The sequence below is a fragment of the Oryzias latipes genome, chromosome 5 (genome assembly GCF_053564925.1).
Source record: "Oryzias latipes strain Hd-rR chromosome 5, Olatipes_Hd-rR_3.1".
NCBI classification, from domain to species: domain Eukaryota; kingdom Metazoa; phylum Chordata; class Actinopteri; order Beloniformes; family Adrianichthyidae; genus Oryzias; species Oryzias latipes.
The window spans coordinates 31,397,374-31,417,205 of NC_136241.1; the positions used below are offsets into that span (position 1 = coordinate 31,397,374).

The following is a 19,832-nucleotide window of genomic DNA, read 5'->3' on the forward strand; positions in this document are numbered from 1 at the left end:
TAATTATGATCATGTTTAATTACAGTTTTTTTCTTCTTAAATTTATGCAAATTTTTCCTTATTTTTATTCAATGCATTTCATTATTTCTGTAATGAGCTTGATTTATCTGTAGAATTTTCTGTTGTATTGTCCACAATCAATTCTTCAAATAAACCAATAAATCAAAATCAACCAACACTGAGAAACGTAAAATATTTAAACCTACTTAAAATGAATTTAAAAATAACTGAGTCTGTAAATAACGAAATTGCAGATAAAACTAATGATAAAATTAAAGAAACCTCAATTAATTTAGTTCTTAGTGTGGCAACTTCCAGTGGATGCAGCTGAAGGGACTTTTTAAAAAAGGGAATCGTCCACCTTAGGGTAATTTTGTAAACTTTAAATAATTCCTTTTATAGTTTTTTTTTCCCACTTTCTAATTTCAGTTTAAAAAAAATCTGAAGTGCTCCTCAGAACATAAGCATGTGGGCTGTGCGGCACACTCCACACACTAGAGGGCGCTGTAGTTTCCTCCAGGTCTCGTAGAGTTCTTCTCTTAGCAAGGTGGGTAACAGTTGCCTAGTGACGCCAAACTATTGAGTTCCACTGATTTCCTGCTAACAGAAAATCTGACATTAAGCTAACGCGAAGTTTTTCGAAGATTTTCTCTGTTTTGTTTTTTTATTCTTTTCTACGTTTAGTTGATCAATGTGACGCATCTTATTCGCCGTTTGTGAGAAGGAAGAGAGGCCGCAGAGGGTCGGGATGTTTAGCGACAAACGATGAACAGCTATATTTTCATCAGGGTCGTTGGGAAAGGAAGCTATGGAGAGGTGAACTTGGTGAAGCACAAAACTGACCGAAAACAGGTAATGAACGGAGTTTGGACTCTAATAACTAAGGAAAGTTTTGGATTTTCCTTAGTTATTAGATTTTATTATTGGATTTTAAAGAAATCAAAATGAACGCAAAAGTAAGCGAGAAGTTAGCAAAGATCTGCGAAAACAACGGATTTATTATCAAAGTGTTGTAAATAATGCTGGCGAACAAGTTAATTTAGAGTTTTACTCTAGCATAAGCTTTTTTTTAATAGTTGATCAAAAAAGGAGACCCGTTATTATGGTGGTGCGATTTGATTGGTCACATTTTCCAAAATAACAGCTTTAAAAATAAAATCATTTGAAAGATTTGGAGTGGTCTCTCCCAAATTCCCGACCTGTTTGTCAGATTAAAATGACATAAAAAGGATGAGGTTTAAAGTAGAAGACCTTCAAGTGTGGCTGAAATGACAAAAAAAAAAAATCAAATTTGAGATTTGATTTGCTCCATGGACATGCGCAGTACGACAAAAAGTAAAAGGCTTTGTGCAATTGTTCAAAATGTAAACACTGTAGGGATAGATATGAAGGAGATGAGGACTAGATGAACGATAAAGGTATAAAATTACTAATAGAGCTGTCCTATCTACAGACAAACATATGGAATATAAAATATGAGATCAAATAGAAGGTGCTGCAAAAACGGAATCTTAAAAAGTGAAAAGACATTTGTTTCAAGAAAAGTTTTCTTATTTTCTGTCTGCACAAAAAATAATCTTATTAAGAAAGTTGTTCAATACATTTTTTCTAACAAAAAATCATCAGTGGAACGCCTGCAGAAGTTACAAGTTGCTTTGAATGAACCTGAAGATAATATAAAAAAAAGATGACTCCACTGAAACAGCCCTTCTCAGAGTCACTAATGACATCCTGATGCAGAGTGATGCAGGAAAATGCTCTGTGCTACTGGACCTAACCGCAGCCTTTGACACTGTTGACCATTACGTCCTCTTGGACAGAACTCTGCTGCAAGGCTTTTAACATATTCTTCCAAGTTTTCGCACGTCAGCCTGTTATTAATCCATCTGCACTGGCTTCCCATCTGTTTCCGAGTGTATTTTAAAATCCTGGTTTTGACATACGCAGCTCTTAATAACCAAGCACCGGTCTATATAAAAGACCATGTGCAGCTGTACACTCCCAGGAAGTCCCTGAGGTCATGTGATCAGGGTCTGCTGGTTGTTAAGAGAACCCGGTTAAAAACTAAGGGTGACAGAGCCTTTGTAGCAGTGGCTCCATCCCTCTGGAACTCCCTTCCTCTCAGCTCCAGATCTGCAGACTCGGTGTTTACTTCTAAAAGGTAGCTAAAAATTCTATAAATCGTAAAAAAAATGTAAAGTCTGTGTTTTAATATGAAGCACTTTGTGATTTTTATCTTCAAAGGTACTATACAAATAAAGTTTATTATATTCTTTTTGTTGTGAATTTGAGTTATCATCCCAGATGTGTGACTTGTAAGACTTACTGACAGTTATTGCAAAGGTTGGATTGTGGTTGTTGCTGCTAAGAGCGGCCCAACCAGTCATTACACTCCAAAAACAGGCCCCTTGGAAAAAAGTCAACAATTCTTACTCCATTGACAGATTTTCTTTAAATAAGCAAAGAAGCAAACAAAATCAGCCAATAGGTTAAGAAAAATGGTCTTGCTTTCTTTTTTAAAGAAAATAATTCTAGTCACAAAAACTTAAACTAAGATTATTTTCCATCCATCCTTCTTCCTCCGCTCATCTGGGACTGGGTCACGGGGGCAGCAGTATGAGCAAAGATGCCCAGATTTTCCCCGACCCGGCCACTTCCTCCAGCTCCTCTGGGGGGACCACGAGGCGTTCCCAGGCCAGCCGAGAGACGTAGTCTCTCCAGCGTGTCCTGGGTCTTCCCCGGTGCCTCCGTCCAGTGGGACATGCCCGGAAAACCTCCCCAGGGAGGTGTCCAGGAGGCATTCGGACTAGATGCCGGATTCACCTCAACTGACTCCCCTAGATGTAGAGGAGAATCGGTTCTACTCCTAGCTCCCCGCGAGTGACAGAGCTTCTCACCAAAACCACATTGCACCAGCCCCTTTGAGGCCTCCCACGGGTTGTTTTTGTCCTTGTTTTTTCCTCTCATAAGGGGGCTTCTGTACTTTTGTCTGACCCGTCACCCAGGACCTGTCTATCATGGCTTAAGCCCCCGACAGCTTAGCTCCTGGGATCACTCGAGCTCTCAAACTCCTCCACCGCCTAAAAGTGGCGGTTCACGGAGACTATTTTGATATTGAAACTTTCTTAGAATGATTATCTTTCTTGCAAGAAAGAAAATAAGACAACATCTCTTGAAACAAAGGTCATTTTGCATTGTAGGCTAAGATGAGAGTCACTTTTCACACAAGGTTGTGCATATGTTTGGATTCCCCTCCTTAATAATTAAAAAAGTCATTTAAAAACTACAAAGTTATGTTTGCATGTGTTATCCTTGGCTGATATTTGAATTTTGTTGCATTAAGTGTGACAAATTTGCAAAGTGGGAAATAAATGACGTTTCAGCAGGATGAACGTGGCATTTCAAGTTGTTATATCACGCTAACATTGCTAGGAGTTTTGACTCCTGGATCTTCTTCTCCTCCAGTATGTTATAAAGAAGCTGAATTTAAGCACTTCTTCTAAGAGGGAGCGGCGCTCTGCAGAGCAGGAGGCACAGCTTCTGTCACAGCTGCGACACCCAAACATTGTGACCTATAGGGAGTCCTGGGAGGGAGACGATCGTCAGCTGTACATTGTGATGGGTTTCTGTGAAGGAGGTGACCTTTACCACAGGCTCAAACAACGAAAAGGAGAGCTTCTGCCAGAGAGGCAGGTTGTTGAGTGGTTTGTCCAGATAGCAATGGCCCTTCAGGTACACTTTATTTTTATTCTGAGCACCAGTACAATTAGAAATTCAGGGAAATGGTCAGTAAAGTCACTAAAGTGTGATTTTTGTTTTTCAGTATCTGCATGAGAGGAATATTCTTCACCGGGACCTTAAAACTCAGAATATTTTCCTGACAAAAACCAACATCATCAAAGTTGGAGACCTTGGCATCGCCAGAGTGTTGGAAAATCAGAATGACATGGCCAGCACACTCATTGGGACCCCATACTACATGAGTCCTGAGCTCTTCTCAAATAAACCCTATAACCACAAGGTAGCTCCACTTCTTGACATCAACAATCCTTCTTATATGCACAGAAAAGTCTGATCATCATGACATTTCTTGAATTATCAGATTATTGACTGATCATGTAAGAGCATAATCTGATGTTCTCTGTTCAACGGGGACTATAGTCCCATAAAAAACATCAAATCTAAAAAGAACATTTTATTTTTGTGTATATTTTTTGTACATGCCTGTTTTATTTAATTTTTAATGACTCTGCTAAAGAAAATCCGCAAACAATGTAGGATTTTAGATAAAGTGTTTTTTGTATAAATTTCCTAATTTGACTTTTGTCAGTTTCACATTCCTTTGTTGACAGAATGTTGTTGTTTCTGTCTTCAGTCAGACGTTTGGGCCCTGGGTTGCTGTGTTTATGAGATGTCCACGCTGAAACACGCCTTCAATGCCAAGGATATGAACTCACTGGTGTATCGGATTGTGGAGGGAAAGGTTGGTTTCAAATGGAAGCGTGTCAGATATTGGCTGAACTTTAGGACACTTTCTGTTGATGATAGACTGACTTATTTCATGTCTGATGTAAACTGACATGTTTAATAGACTTTGTTTATTCTGTTAGATTTTTCGTCTGTTTGTTACTGTGCCAGAGACTTCATTCTATTTAAATAGAAGTGTTTGTTTTATTGGACCGCCAATAACATTTTTCTAACTTTACATAGAAACCTAAATTGTACATTTCATTCTTTCTGCTGTTTTCTTTTCTGTTTTTTTTTATTAGCTTCCACAGATGCCGAGTCGGTATGATCCCCAGCTTGGAGATTTGATCAAAAGCATGCTGTCAAAGAAACCCGAGGAACGGCCTGATGTCAAACTCATCCTGCGGCAGCCCTACATAAAACGACAAATTGCAATGTTTCTGGAAGCCACCAAAGAGTAGGTTTGAGCGAATCATAAACCACTTTTAGTTTAGTCATTTTTACGTTTAGACATTTGTGTTGTTTTCTGTAAATTCTTTTTTTTTTTTTCATAGGAAAACTGCAAAGTCAAGGAAAAAAGGTGTAGGTGACGTTGCAGATTCCACATCTAACACTGGGACCCCGTGTGAGGCAAAACCTGAGAGGCTTTCTGCAAGTCCAGAACCTCGAGACCGGACCAAGGGGGTGAGTTGGGGGGGTTATCAATTGGTGTGATTTGCTGAATTATATGTTTAGAGAATAATGAAATAGTCTATTTTATTCTCACTTGATTTTAATTCAGAGGTTCATTTAAAAGCTTTTGATGTTTAGAAAATCACATTTGTCCTCTTTTAATAAAAGGCTGCAACATATTTAATCTCAATTGTACTTTTGCTTTTTGATCATTTGCAGATATAAAAATAACTGTCAAAAACAAAAAAGCACAACATATGGTTTGTGGATTCATGCTCCCTAAATGCAAAAAAAGAGGCTTGTAAAAATCTGAAGTTGTTTCAATGAGAAAAACCCTTTATTTAATGTCTTCTTCTCTTTAGAAGGAAGAAAAATCACAAAAACAGAAAATACAGGGTGATGGAGCGGATATCCTCCCACCTAGGACACCTCCCCCACCCAAGCCCTCCTCACCTGACGCTCTCAAAGCCAGTATGGTTTCTATGGCAACAGTCAGCAACATTAGCGTGGATGTCCCACTGCAGCCGGACGACGGTGCAACGAGGAGACAGGTGTCCCAGTCTGTAATGTCACACCCCCCGCCATCCAATGAGGGGGACATGGTGCACAAAGATGGCAAGCGGAGAGGGAAACTGGATCCCAAACCCCCCCCTGCTCCAGCGAAGCCCCACCTGAAAGCTGCGTTAGGTGCTCACAGCAGAACAGCAGCCTCCGCTGGACTGGAAGATAATCAGCCGCAGTTCAAGCTTTACGATAACGACACTTTTTCCGTCTTTGGGGAGAAGCAGAGGTCAGGAATGGATCATAAAGACGACACCATGGAGTTACTCAAAGAAGCTGACATGCATAGGCCAAAACTAGAAAATGTTGTGAACATGGACAACAGAAATGACACCTTTACCCTAATCAAGCAGTCTTCAGTACCCTCCACAGATGTCCAGGTAAGGTTTTTTTTGGGGAAAGAAGGACTGTTTATTTTTTCCCTTCATTAGTTTTTAATCTGAGATTCTTTTTTTCTTCACAGGACAAACTAGAAGCCACAGAAAAGCTCTTGGTGCTTGCAGGACTGGTGAGCGGAGCAGTTTTCCTGCTCCTTAATACACTTTTGTAATCCAACTAACAAACTTGCCGTTTTGCACATTAAGAAATGACTTATCTCTGTGTAGGACTGTGATCAGGAAGACTCTCCATCTGCAGCCTCTAAGACAAGTAAAGACACTTCCTGTCCAAACTCCTCATGCCGCTCAGAACCTTCTCCGTCACATCAGCAGAGTCCGAGGCATAAAAGTCCGACACGAGAGCACCAGAACAAGGTAAGCCTTTATGTACCACATGTAGTGTTTAGTCTGTTCACTAAATATTTAATGAGGTTTTTTGTGAACTTATCAGAGCTGTTGTTAAAAACCAGAAAGCTTCAGAAGACCATTCTGATCCTGAATGAGTAAATGAATAAGCTTTCATCAAATGTGACAGTACTTTGGCAGGAGGATAAGTTAGCACTCCATTTGATGAAATCCGGTTTGAATCTTTTTTGTTTGATAGTTCAAAGTGATTACAGCAAGGCCTCTACCACAACCTCCTGTTGAGAGTGTGACAGTGGAGAGAAAGAGGCGGAGCAAAAAGAGCAATGACATCACGAGCGCTGATGCGACCGCAGCCTCCACGCTGGTCACCTCCTCGAACGATGGATTCGTACCTCCACCACAGGTGAAGCCTTTGCCATGTTTCTACTTTCTAAGAATGTGTTTGCTGACATTCATGCATTAGAAATAGTAGGAGCTCCACTAAAAAATAAAAACAGATTTTTCTACAATTTTACTCCTGTTGAAACAGAAATGTTATAAACTATAGAAGAAAGAGATCCAAGTCACAAGATGGTTCCAAAGAAATTGTCTTACTAAGAGTTGTTAAACTGATATTTAGCATTAAACTTGAAAGAATTGGGCAACAATTGAATTTATTGAATCTTTACATCTTAAAATTCTTTCTTCCTCTGGGATTAAACTTTTTCTTTTGAATAAATTTGTTCTAACTGCTTTTAACCCAGAATTCTATATCTCTTCAAACTTATCGCTCATTCTCAACTAGACTGTATACGATTGACTAAATTTAAATATACAATTATTCAAATTTTGCTCACATGAGAAGGTGTGTGCTTTTGTTTTTTGTTGTTTTTGTTGCCTCATCCCATTCAGTTTCATCATTGTAACTGAGAGTAACTTCCTTTTCAGGATCGCCTGCTATCGGCCCGAGAGAGAAGAAGACTGAGGCAATCACAGGAAAGCTATTCAGGTACCACCTCTAAATGAATCCTCCATCTTAAAAAAAAATAAGTATAGCAATAGATGTAAAACATGTCAACAGCAAGCAATAATCCCACACATTTGGGTTTTCCTAGCATTTTTTTGTTACTGTTAATTTTACACTGCAACAGATCTTAATGATAATGTTTTTCTATGTTTTGTTTTTATCCAGATGTCGGCGCTTTTCGAAGAGCATCCTATGATGTCACTTCTACTAAACCAGAGCCCTGCAAAGTCGCAGTAACTCGATCGGCTTCCTACTCGATCACAGAGACAAACAATAAGGTAAAATAAATAAAAAAGACCATTTAGAGACACTTCATTAGCACGACTTTTGTTGGAGTGGCAGACAACATTATTATCGGAAATTGAAACTTGTTCCTCTCAGATGTTCTGTTCTTAGATTTTGGTGTGTTGCTTTGCTGCAGAATAAACTGGAGCAGAAGTCAGATGAAGATGAATGCAGCTCATCTACAAGTTCCACTGAGCGCTCAGAAGGAGACTGCAGGGAAAGGTGAGGAAATATGTCAAAAGACCATCAAGAGTTGGGGATCTTAGTATTTTTGCCTCATTATATTTCAACTTAAATACTCTTTTGAGTTGGAAACCATTTGCATACTGCTGCTATTTTTTTTTTATTTTTATAAACGTATGGTCCATGATAGGAAAACTGAATCAAGTGACATGCAAGATTTAGTCCAAATGATGACTCAGACATTGAGAATGGGCCTTAAAGATGGCGGCCATGAGGTGGACAAAGGTGCATTTGACTCCACAACGCTGCCAGAGTTCAAACTGAACAGGAAGTACAGGGACACTCTTGTACTTCACGGGAAAGCTCGAGGGGAAGCTGAGGACTTGCCACTCAGTAAAATACCGAAAGGTCAGTCAGATATGTCTAGTTTTTCATCACACTATTATCATCATTCAGGTAGAGTAAAGTTTTTGGTGTTGAGCGTGTTTGTCTCTGAAAGGTTCCACATCTGGTCCAGCCAAGATAAGAAGAGCTATAGAGCAGCTGAGAACAGATGTGGTAAAAGGTCTGGGTGTTAAACTGCTGGACCAAGTGCTTGAAATCCTGGAGGAAGAAGAAGATGAAACCAAAAGAGAGGTATACTGAATAATTGGGATATTTTCCCTTACCCTTCCTTCCCTTAGGTTGCTTTGTTTCCATAATGATCTTGGTTGACATTTCTTTCAGCTGTGCCTCCGTGACCACATGGGAGACGAAAAGTACCAAGCGTACGCAGTGATGGTGAGGCAGCTGAAGTTTTTTGAAGATATGGCCTTTAAGGCTTAAACAACCATGGGAGAGCACTCTGATTCTGTTTGGGAAGACTTGCATTTGGACCATCCCAATCAATGGTCATTGCTGAGAGAGAGAGCCTGTTTTTTGTGTCAATTAGTGCAGCAAAATGGAAATGGACAAAAACCTGTTTACTGCCAAAAGATACATTGTTTGTGACACTAAATTTCAAAGGTTTCTGGCATTAAATTGTATCCATGAGAAGAAGCAGGTATGTGTAATTATGTAAATGACAGAACTGCCCCCTTTTGTAATGTGAATGCACAATGTGTCATACCCAACTTGGCTTCATGTGTAATGTTTAGTCTTTAAAATTCCTTTTGAACTTACTGTAGTGAAGCATCAAATATTCTGAATTTTTTCTATTTTACAGTACTAGTTCACTATTTTCTATTTCAAAGCTGATTCAAAGTAGATGTTTCTCACAATTTAAAATGAATTCCAATATGTACAAAATGTTTTTTAACGATTGATTTCCTAAACATTTGAGAGAATAAAATATTTTAATATTGAAAATGATGTTTAAATCTTCCTTTCTGAATGACATTTGAGCACTTTTATGTTCTGCGGAAGAAATACAAATCAAATATTCAACTCAGAAAATTGAAATTCATTTGATGTTTTAATTAAAGAAAAGAGTTTGGACGTGACCGGTGAACAAATCAAAGCTTTCTTTCCACAATTTTGTAATGCAGAAAACATGTCTACGTAACAGCATATGCAAAAAGTGATCCAAACGTGGTAGCTGTTCATCTACTTGTGCTTTTTCTTCTTCTGGATGTTTTCTGGAGGCTTTTGGTTGGACTCTGCACTGGTTTCAGGCACAACTGGTTGCCAGGGCAGCGGATTCTTCCTGTACATGGGCCATGGAGGCAGAGTCAACTGAAGAGAAAAAAAAAACAAAATAAAGCATCTGTTGTTCTTTTCATCTGTCATAGAAAATGTCAAATCTCAAGAGAATCCAGACTTTGGCCGTACAGATTCAAACAAAAAACTTGTGCAGAAAATATGGGATACTTAAAAATTAAATGTCTCACCAAGCAGGACACAGCAAAGCCACCTAAAACGATGTACACTGTCCACCCGAACTGCTCAACGATCAGACCGTACACAAATCCAATCACCTGTAAAGAGAGGACACGGTGTAAGTGGAACACACTGCAGACAAAAAGCAAAATCGATTTTATTAAGATGTTTGTGCAGATGAGTTACCGCTGAGATGAGAATAATCCCTTGGAAGATTTGTTCTGCAAGCTTCTGGCCTTTATAATCCTTGAACACATGGATATCAAAAGGAAGTAATTGATTATATCAGCTCCACTAATTGTGCAAAAATAGAGTTTTTTCCCAAATGTATTCTATAGTTTTCCACAAATTCAAGACAACTTCAGTCCGGAGAAACTTAAAAGTAAATTCAAAGACGTGCTACGTTTAAGTTACTTCCAATTATTACAATTTGATAACTATTTTAGCCATCAAAATCTTTAATAAGTTGTACATTAAAGCAATTTTATACAAACATAATGAGTGCGTCGACACAAATGTAACGGTAGTCGGTCAATTGCAGTGAAACGGATGCTTGACGTGTTAGCTAGTTCTGAAGAAAAACGTGCATCTAGTGGCTGCTAATGGTCAACCTCCGAAGAAATAATACCACTTTTCTTACCATATGCGTAGGAATGGACTTAAATATGGACAGCATGTTTTCTACTTAAGTAAACGGTATAAGTCAAAGATGTTAGCTTTACTTGGGTAGCAGTTTAACTTCCGGTTTCGAAAACATACGTCTTATTTTAAAGGACCCCTGGCCCGCCACTTCCGGTGATCTTTATCATTGCTCCTCTTTGTTTGATGTCTTGTTTTGTTTTTTGTACCAGCACATTTATTTACTGGATATCCATCCACCTTATTTTGTAATCCTGTAAAATGACTGTACTTTTCAGTGACAAAAATAGTTGTTTTAAATTGTATTTACGTGATCACTTAATGATTTATTCACAAGTATTCCAGTCAGATTTCCATAAAGTTCAAAAGACATTTGATTTTTTTACTGGAGGTTTAGTGATTAAAAATATTTTGAAAAAAATTCAGTGTTATTTCAGTTCAAATATATATTACATGTTTACTTTATTATATATATAATTTCTTTTCACTTTGTGAACGATTACAACAAAAATAAGTCTTAGGTGTTAAAAAACTGCCTGTTAGAAACACCAGTTTCTGTTTGGTAATAATAATATGTTTAGTTTTGTATAATAAACTAAAACATAAAAAACTTGTCTTAAAAATAAATTCCCTTTAAAACCTGAAAAAGGAAGATTTACAATTTATTTTTAATCAGGCGCTCCCTGAACACCCCCACTCTGCCGATGGGAAAAACTTGATGTTGAGTTGGCAGATTGGCTTTAACGAGATTAAGCTCCACAAACGGATTGCTTTTATAGTTAAATGAAGTTGGAAGAATTTACTATTTAAGTGCGGAGATTTTTTATCAAAAGCAACCGGTTAGCGTTTTATGGACTCGCTACGGACCACTGAAGCCGTTAAGAATCCTATCTCTTACTATCGGCACTTATTTGTAAGCGAAATTTATCATGACACTAAGAAAAGGTAAGATTCCTTTATTGTTTCTGATTTAAATTTACAAATATTTTTACCATATACCTCTACAAATGCATGGTAGTAAGTGTAAACACTGTTTACATCCCAGTACTTCAGGTAATCAGCGTTTATTTTACAGTATATTTGTATTTGTTTTACTCTTTTTTTTTTTTTACTGTTTTACAATTTTTTTTATCATATTGATGAAAAAAATAATAAACACGGCAAAGGCATAAGGTCTCGGAGTTTTCATTGTATCATATAGATCTGATCATTATTTGTCAAAATAACAGAACTGCCATTGTCACATTAAGAATAGTAGGCTATTATGTTTACATGTTTACTTTATTTGATCACTCCAGTAATGTGTTGGTATAAAGAACATGTCTGACCAACAATAACTTTCCACCATTGTGTTAGTGAATGTGGTCATCCTGCTGCTGGTTGGTGTGGCCTTCCTGATCATAGTTCAACGGAACCTCCTCAAACTCAGTGACCTTTTGCACAAAGAAAGTCCAGGTATGTCTGAGCATGTAAACACTTAAAAAAATGTGTTTTATCCGGTTAAGCTGTAGAATTGGTAAATATCAGATTGAAACTACCCTGATGCATTTACAGAAAGGCTATTGATGCTGGGGTCCCTCAAGGCTCTGTAGTGGCCCCTGATTATTTTAATGAAAAGTCCTCAAAACAGTATTTTAAATAAAAGTATTTTATGGAATGCGCATCTGCAGATTCTGGGGTGATTCTTCCGTTTGAGGGCGAGCTGTCGCCCGACCCAGAGCCCAGGCGGAAAGGAGAGGAGATCCCCGTTCTGTTAACCGCTGCTGAGGACAGACTTGGAGCTGTGGTTGCTGCCATCAACAGTGTCTACCACAACACCAAGGCCAATGTTGTCTTCACTGTTGTGGCCCTCAATGGCACAGTTGACCATTTAAAGTAATTCCCAAACTCACTAAAACAAGATTTGATTTAATAATTGATTTCCAGTTACCCGACATATTTTTGATGTTTTATCAACAGAGAGTGGCTGAGTAAGACGAAGCTGAAAAAGGTCAAAATTAAGATCCTTGTTTTTGAGCCTACACTCTTCAGTAGTACGATTTCAAAAGACCTTCAGACTCTGGGGACTTTAAACCTGGTAAAACATCCACATAGAGCAGTTCTTAACTATTATTCTCTTATTCTGTACATTGACTTGATGGTTTATTTCTCAGTTGACCTTTGCCAGGTTTTACCTGCCTGTGTACATACCTGAGGCAGAGAAAGCCATCTATCTGGATGATGATATTATTGTGCAAGGTAATAAAAACCCTCAACGTCTGAGGATTATGTTGGCTTTTTAAAATATACTTCATCCACTAACCAACAAGACAAAGAGTGTCTGGATCTAAATAAATGTTTTTTGTTTGTTTGTTTTTTGTCTGGTTGGTTAATTTTCAGGAGACATTAAAGAACTTTATGACGCCAACTTGAAACCCGGACATGCAGCTTCCTTTTCTGATGACTGTGACTCTGGATCTGCTAAAGGGATCATTCGAGGGGCGGGAAACCAGGTGGGCAACTCCCACAAGACTTTGCTTCAGGTTTCATCAAAGAAAATAAGCAGAAACATCTAATTTATAGACTGTTTTTTTTTAGAACAACTATATAGGTTTTTTGGACTTTAAAAAGGATTCCATAAAAAAGCTGGGGATGAAGGCCAACACGTGCTCCTTCAACCCAGGAGTCATCATCGCTAACCTGACGGAGTGGAAGAACCAAAACATCAGCCAGCAGCTGGAGCACTGGATGGAGCTAAACACTCGGTAAACCACTCGTGTTGAAACAATTGATGGGGAGAAAATCACTGTAAAAACAAGCATTCAAGTCTATTCTTTGATCAATTTCATTCAACTTCGTTTTTTTCCAGAGAGGAGTTATACAGTAAAACTCTTGCTGGAAGCATCACCACCCCTCCGCTGCTTCTAGTTTTTTACAAACGCCACTCCTCCATCGATCCTTTGTGGCATGTGCGACACTTGGGTGAGTTTGTCCTGTTCTAGCATGAATCCAGAACAAATATCTGAAGGAAATCCTGATTTAATAGCTAAAAATGACTTTTTTTCCTCAGGGACTACAGGAGCGGGAAACCGGTACTCCCCTCAGTTTGTGCGAGCTGCCAAACTGCTGCACTGGAATGGACATTATAAGCCTTGGGGAAGGTTGTCTTCTTTTACGGACGTGTGGGACAAGTGGTTCATTCCAGACCCCACAGGGAAGTTCCAACCAGTGCGAAGACACACAGACTGAAAGGAGGACGTCCGTCTCAGTCCGGTCCCAAAAGGAGTCCAGCATGACTGCTTGCATCTCAGGGACAAAGACCGCTCTGCAAGGCTTTTTAACCAAAATGAGCGTTTCTCTTAACCTCGCCTTACATTCCTGAGAAACATTTCTGCTTCAGTCCTCAGTGCTGCTTTATACTAAAGTTCAGCTTTGATTTTCTCCACAGACTGCCTAAAGAAACACCAAGAGCCTTTAAATGATGGGCAGAGTAGAGGGTTGTACTAAACGAAACCATCATCAGGGATGCAACAGTAGCTTTAGTTCATCTGTCCTCTTATAGTTGCTTACATCAGTCGGCTAATTTGCTCCATAACTTCAAGTACCTGTACGGGTTTTAGAGTACACGCAACCCACTAACCAAACTTCAACAGCAACCGTTTGCACAAGATGTCACACTAAGGATTTTGTACATTTTGAGAAAATCAGCGACCTGTGTATAAATGTCTTTTGTACAATAAATGTTTTGCAAACGAACCGATGAAACACTTTTTGTTAAATCCTCTTAAAGATTTTTCTAAAACAAATGAAAAAACAAGGTGGTTTTGTCACTTCAGATTTACTACATATATATTCAAATTATTTACAGTACTTTGTAAAAGAAAAGACTATAAAGCAGCTCACTTTTTCATCTGGGAGATGTAATACGACATACACAGTGGCTGAACAATCCATTTTCTTCTGAGAAGCGCATAAAAGAACAAGATAATAATTGAACTTGACATATTTGAGTGACTTGTTTGCTTCTGGTCTTCAGTTCAATAGTAGAAAGTTCATCCTGATGGTGACTTGATCCACATCTGATGTAAACGTCCGTCAAGCTTTCTGGGCTCAGGCGCTGGATGAAAGTGAAGCTTAAATTTACTTAAAATGGACGTTAAAGTCGTAGGCATCATCTGCACTCGTTGCAGTCAGGTTCACCTCCAGGGCCGATGACTCAAACTGCACCATAAGCTTTTCTGTAAAGAGAAGACAAACCGAGTCAAACAGTCCCTGTGCTCAAAGTTCTCAGAAATAAGTAAAATAATAATAATTACTGTTCTGTGATGTTTTCTCAGTTTTCTCCTCAGCATCATTTGAGTCCACAGGAGTTTGTTCAGCCTGAAAAAAGGGAACATTTTGAAACTTAATTTCACTCCACTCTGCAGTACGATAGAAAAAAAAAACTACACAGCATGATCAGAGTTGGATTAGAAGTCTTCATAAAAACTTCAAGATTTGCGATTTTGTCCTCATTTCAAGAAAAGACTGTCTGTTTGCAGACCCTCCATCAGGTGTTACCTCCTTGTTCTGCTCCTCGCCTGTGTTTGCAGCATCCGGTTGCTCTTCAGAAACACTCAGAAGACCAGAGGTCGGGCCTTTAGAGACGAAGCTTATACTGCTTGCAGGGTTTGGAAATTTAACACCTAGAGAGGAGAAATGTTTCTATTGATTCATTACTACAGTGGGGTCTGTAAGCATCACTGCTGTCCTCTTTATGGTCATAAACGGGGTACCGTACCGTTCAGAGTCTCCTCATTTCCTGCTTTCAATCTCTTCAGATTCCAGCCATTCTGCATTTCAGCGACCACCGAATCCATCAGATACGCAGGGAGGATGTGCGTCCCAGGAACCTTACAGTGATAGCTCAGCTTTGCCCTGAGGAAATTCCCAAACCAGATTGATAGAAAAAATAAAGTAAGCAGCTGCCATATGACACGTTTGCAGTAAGATTAGGAAATATTTGGATCAGAGTTGGATTAGAAGTCTTCATAAAAAAATCCAGACTTGCATTTTGTCCTCATTTCCACAGTGCTCGGTCTTCCTCACTGCTTAAATCCAAACTTACCCAGTCCAATCAGACAGAAAGGTGGTGGCTGCCTGCTGTGTGTCAGGAACTCCTCCCTTCTGCAGGTAACCACGCTTTTTGGCCAGCATGGTCAAAAACTCCAGAGAATTTCTATAATCTGGGACATTATACTGCAGCATCACCTGGACAGTAAAATGAAATGTTGTGAGCACGATGCAGGAGTTGCTTGGATGGTGGAAAACGTTGCCTACCTGTGTCTTATCACACTGCTTGAGCAGAGTCTGCGCAGCCTCCAGAACGCTGTCCTGACCCTCCTCCACCTGCAGGCTCCTTAAGGCCATGGAGGCCGGCGGGTTTGTCGGGGACGCCACTATTCCCGGGCTGTCTATGAGCTTCACATTCTTAGAGATGTGCACCTCTTGCATTGACCTGGTATGAGGCACAAATCCGACATTGGTAGAGGTGTCCAAAATTCGGAAGACATTTGAAATGTTACGTACTTTGTGATGCCCCTCTTGACGCCAGCGTTGCATGCCAGGATCCCCTTCATGCTGTTGATGAGGCTGCTTTTGCCCACATTTGGAAAACCTGGTGGGGAAAAGAGTTTGTTAAGAAAGGTAAAGACGTAAAAAACACAGTAAGAGGCAGAAACGAGGCGGCTATTTTGTCAAAATAAATATTTTTTTTAAATTCCTTACCAACAATGCCGACTTTAAGTTTGGCCTCGCTCTGCGTTTTGGAAGCAAAGCTCATCAGCAAATCAGAGAGGCAGGAGCTTCCAAAGCAGGCGACTCCTCTGGATTTATCCAGGATGTCATTAGAGGCCACTATTCTGCTCTTTTTGGCTTGCTGATAAGAAAATTCATTTAAAGCAGTTTTAAAACCCAACAAAATATATGATTAAAGACTTGTTTTTGTTTCACAAACACACATATCAGTTTTAAATTCCTTAGAATGACAACATTGTGTGTCTATGTGTTAATATTGGAGGTAAAAAACCAGTGACAACAGCACAGCAAGCTGTTGAACCTTCTCAGACCTCCGCATTTTAACTAACAACAAATGTTTCTTGGTCTGACACAAGATAAAAACTATAATAAAGAATAAATTAAAAAGTGTAAAAAGAAAATTGAATTCCTTGTTTGTTTATAAATCAACCATAACACTTACCACCCTTCAGGCAAACAGCATTTTAGTGTTTCATTTATGTTTTTTTTCCCATTGAAACCCTTACCAGAGTTTTGTCCTGAATTAGCGTTGACGCTTTGAAAGCCACCACAGGAAATTCCTTCTGTAAAAACCCAATCCACTTCTCCAAGTTTTCTTTAGGCACCAGATCTGCAACAAAACACAAACTACAAAATTCAAAACTCCTAAGTACTGGTTCAAACTGGCGTTCATTTTTTGCTTGTTTACCTATCTTGTTGAGAAGTAAAAGTATCTTCTTGTTGCCCTCCCTTTGCAGCACAGCCTCCTCTAACTGAGGACATCTGGAACCCTGAGGGTCCCGAGCATCCAGAACTTCTACGATGACATCTGATGCATCGATAACCTGGGAAAGGTTCACGGTGAATGAGTCAAGCTGAATCTGAAGCAGAGGATCCTTTGAACCCAGTAGTTTTACCTTGTTCAGCTCAGCACAAAGGAATTGTTTCGAACTCCTGTTTACAGCAGCCTGTTTTCTTGCAAGTGCATCCTAAACACATGAACATATGAAGGTAAGCAGGGATGTAATACCTGTGGAAACATAGATGGACACCGCCTGATCGTACCTTGCGAGTCTTCTTGGCTTGGGGTCCAGTCTCATTACTTGCCGCCTCCTCTTTCTTCCTTTTCTTTGCTCGCTCTTCCTTATTTGCTTGACGTTGTCTTTCCTTTTCTTCTTCAATCTAGGTATAAAAAACATTTACAAATTAAAACTTCAAATAAAAGCCTTGGCTAAATGACTCCATGGAAGTGGTAGGACCAACCCTGACAGGTAAGGAACCAGCTCACCTGTAGCTTCCTCTGCTCTGCCTCCCTTAAGACCTCTTCCTTGAATGGAGCACTGCTGGGAACTCCTAAATCCTTTTTCACTCGTTTACTCACTCCTTTCTTCTTTGCCTCCTTTCTAAGCTTCCGGTGGTGCTCCCGGACCTACACACCACACAGTAAAACAAGTTAAACGTCCACAAATTCCCATTTAAACAGCGATCTTCTTCTTTTTTTAAACAAAAGGTACTTTACTCACTTTTCTCTGTATTTTGTAACGTTTGGAGCAAGAGAGCCGCTTACTTGCTTTCTTTAACTCTGAAGAAAAAGACAGGTCCGGCGAAAAAGGTAAGAATTTTTGTTACATATAACTTAACGTCAATCTTTTCGTTAGATTAACACACTGTCAAATAACTTTAAAATAGAATCGTAATTTCTACGTTATTATATTTCGGGGGGAAAACACTTACTCGGTCGTTTCATCGTGGAAAGACAACCTGCAAACTCAGTTGTGAAGCAGCTGCTTGCACGTGGAAACGGGCGGACGTTCGATCTTGCGTCATTTCCGCTCTTGCAGGACAGTATTGTGCCATCTGCTGACTAGGAGGCCCACTGCGCCTCTCTATCTCTCTGTCTCTCTCTGTCTCTCTCTCTCTCTCTCTCTCTCTCTCTCTCTCTCTCTCTCTCTCTCTCTCTCTCTCTCTCTCTCTCTCAAAGTCAAAGTCAGCTTTATTGTCAAATATGCTGCATACAGAAGACATACAGCACAGATGATACTTTCCTCTCGTCCCACAGTGCAAGCAGGTTATTAAATCATAAAATAAAATAGATAAAATAACAGCAATAATAAGAAGAATAACAGCAATCTAAACAGTGCAAAAGAGCAATGAGATGGTTAAAGTGGCAGTTTAAAGTGACAACAGTGCGGAGAACAGTAAGTAGATGATGGTCGGTGATGGCAGTCTTTGGTGAAGATGATATTCTGAACAGGTGTGAAAGTTTTTATTCTTTTCATTGTTTTCTTTTTTTCCTTGGTAAGATGACTTACTAACTAGCTAGTATTGATTATCTTTCAGATCTTCAGATAGCCTTGGGCCAGTTGTTCAAAGGTAAGCTGATCGGATTTTGGTGATCGGATTGGATCAAATCTTGAAAATGGGTTGTTCAAAAGGGAAAGAAGGAATCTGAAATCAGATTAGATCACAGAATCCGATCCTAGTTCTAATCTGGATCAAACCTTCAGTTTGTGTTGGTCAAAACTTGTCAGTAGGATTTGGATAACTTTGATCCAAAAAAGCTGGATTATCCTGATCACAACAGGGGGTAGGATTTAAAGGTGGATTCCAGAAGGGAAATGTAGAAAACTTTAAAATTGGTCAAATAATACATTTGTTTCATTTAGTGTTTATACTTTTATTTATATTTTGCACTTGACTTGTGTAACCGTTGTAACAGTGATGAAGTAGATACAGTAGACATAGGCTACCAGTTAAGCTATTCAGTAAAGTAAAAACAACCAAAGCAGAACTGCAGATCCGCCTCCTAAAAGCAGAGCTTGGAAATGCTGGTCTCTCCTCCTCAGATAAAAAAACTCCCTGAACATTCTTTGTTTTGTTAACTATTGGAGATTTAGCCATTTTATTTAAGACGTTTTCAAAATATCCACAATGTATTTGTAAATGTATATTTGTTTTTTTATTTTTTGTGACTCAGATGAGGGGTCATAAAAGAAATTATGAATGGAAGTGGATGTTTGTTATTTTGTGTTTTGTCTCAGAATAACAAACTCTTACAGTGACCCCATGTTGGCTCTTCTACCTGTTCTTTACATAGCTGGTAGCCCGTGTCGTGATATGTTGTCCCATTTAGAGCACAGGTAATCTGGATTTGGTAATCTTGAAAACTGTGTATCTGGATCAGGGTGATCCAGTCCAATGTTGCTTTGAAAAACTGGCATAAAAGTAAGACGGATTACCTGATCCTGCAAAGGAAAATATGTGATTTCCACATCTGGATCATTTTGATCCAGATTAAACTTTTTGAACAACTGGCCCCTTAATTTCGAAGGCCATGAACACACAAAGGACCAGAGAGAGTTTGCCTTCACTGCACCTCTGTGGACATAAAGTGAACAGGTCTTAGGGATTCGCTGTCTTCCCCTGCCACATCCACACACATTGCAAAGGTGTGCAGTGGTCCACATACTTAAAACACTTCAGCCTTTCATTCTATGAGGTATCTGATGTACAAATTTTGAGCTTGTATGTGCTATCTTCATTGTTGTGAAAGATAGCCCAATGAATGGTTCGGTGTCTTGCCCAAGAACACTTCAACACATGAGAAGAGCACGGCAATGCGCCTCGGGTTCGTATGGGGACCCGAACCTGCAATCTTCTGATCA

General features: G+C 39.3%; 4 protein-coding genes and 2 non-coding genes across 7 annotated transcripts; 2 read left to right on the forward strand and 4 right to left on the reverse strand.

Moving 5' to 3' along the window:
- The first annotated feature begins 519 nt into the window (after window positions 1-519).
- Window positions 520-9,264, forward strand: nek4 (NIMA-related kinase 4). 2 transcript variants are annotated; one of them, XM_004069272.5, is made up of 16 exons: window positions 520-852; window positions 3,466-3,732; window positions 3,824-4,021; window positions 4,376-4,483; window positions 4,770-4,924; window positions 5,022-5,151; window positions 5,502-6,080; window positions 6,164-6,208; window positions 6,306-6,452; window positions 6,682-6,846; window positions 7,371-7,431; window positions 7,615-7,727; window positions 7,871-7,956; window positions 8,108-8,325; window positions 8,417-8,553; window positions 8,644-9,264. In XM_004069272.5, exons 1-16 carry the CDS (start codon window positions 766-768, stop codon window positions 8,740-8,742), a joined length of 2,595 nt encoding a protein of 864 aa, XP_004069320.1. In that variant the 5' UTR covers window positions 520-765; the 3' UTR covers window positions 8,743-9,264. The 2 variants fall into 2 exon arrangements, with proteins under 2 accessions (XP_004069320.1, XP_020559190.1); XM_020703531.3 differs by having other exon boundaries at window positions 5,505-6,080.
- An 87-nt stretch (window positions 9,265-9,351) lies between these two features.
- On the reverse strand, window positions 9,352-10,570 carry spcs1 (signal peptidase complex subunit 1). Its single transcript, XM_004069157.5, has 4 exons — window positions 10,415-10,570; window positions 9,961-10,020; window positions 9,786-9,872; window positions 9,352-9,630 (listed from the first exon to the last, which is right to left on the reverse strand). Exons 1-4 carry the CDS (start codon window positions 10,448-10,450, stop codon window positions 9,502-9,504), a joined length of 312 nt encoding a protein of 103 aa, XP_004069205.1. The 5' UTR covers window positions 10,451-10,570; the 3' UTR covers window positions 9,352-9,501.
- Window positions 10,571-11,074: 504 nt separating this feature from the next.
- Window positions 11,075-14,148, forward strand: glt8d1 (glycosyltransferase 8 domain containing 1). The gene is made up of 9 exons (XM_004069158.5): window positions 11,075-11,358; window positions 11,770-11,868; window positions 12,084-12,288; window positions 12,373-12,490; window positions 12,567-12,651; window positions 12,793-12,905; window positions 12,991-13,157; window positions 13,262-13,374; window positions 13,463-14,148. The coding sequence occupies exons 1-9, from the start codon at window positions 11,343-11,345 to the stop codon at window positions 13,639-13,641; spliced, it is 1,095 nt and encodes a 364-aa protein (XP_004069206.1). The 5' UTR covers window positions 11,075-11,342; the 3' UTR covers window positions 13,642-14,148.
- Window positions 14,149-14,214: 66 nt separating this feature from the next.
- On the reverse strand, window positions 14,215-18,050 carry gnl3 (G protein nucleolar 3). The gene is made up of 15 exons (XM_004069159.5): window positions 17,902-18,050; window positions 17,691-17,749; window positions 17,456-17,596; window positions 17,233-17,349; window positions 17,085-17,156; window positions 16,877-17,012; window positions 16,695-16,798; window positions 16,159-16,309; window positions 15,961-16,048; window positions 15,712-15,889; window positions 15,500-15,642; window positions 15,173-15,309; window positions 14,953-15,077; window positions 14,709-14,772; window positions 14,215-14,630 (listed from the first exon to the last, which is right to left on the reverse strand). The coding sequence occupies exons 1-15, from the start codon at window positions 17,912-17,914 to the stop codon at window positions 14,533-14,535; spliced, it is 1,626 nt and encodes a 541-aa protein (XP_004069207.1). The 5' UTR covers window positions 17,915-18,050; the 3' UTR covers window positions 14,215-14,532.
- LOC111947490 (small nucleolar RNA SNORD19) lies at window positions 15,387-15,460 on the reverse strand. Its single transcript, XR_002873345.1, has one exon. It is a non-coding gene; the product is annotated as a small nucleolar RNA SNORD19 (small nucleolar RNA).
- On the reverse strand, window positions 16,381-16,504 carry LOC111947486 (small nucleolar RNA SNORA47). Its single transcript, XR_002873341.1, has one exon. It is a non-coding gene; the product is annotated as a small nucleolar RNA SNORA47 (small nucleolar RNA).
- Window positions 18,051-19,832: the final 1,782 nt, after the last annotated feature.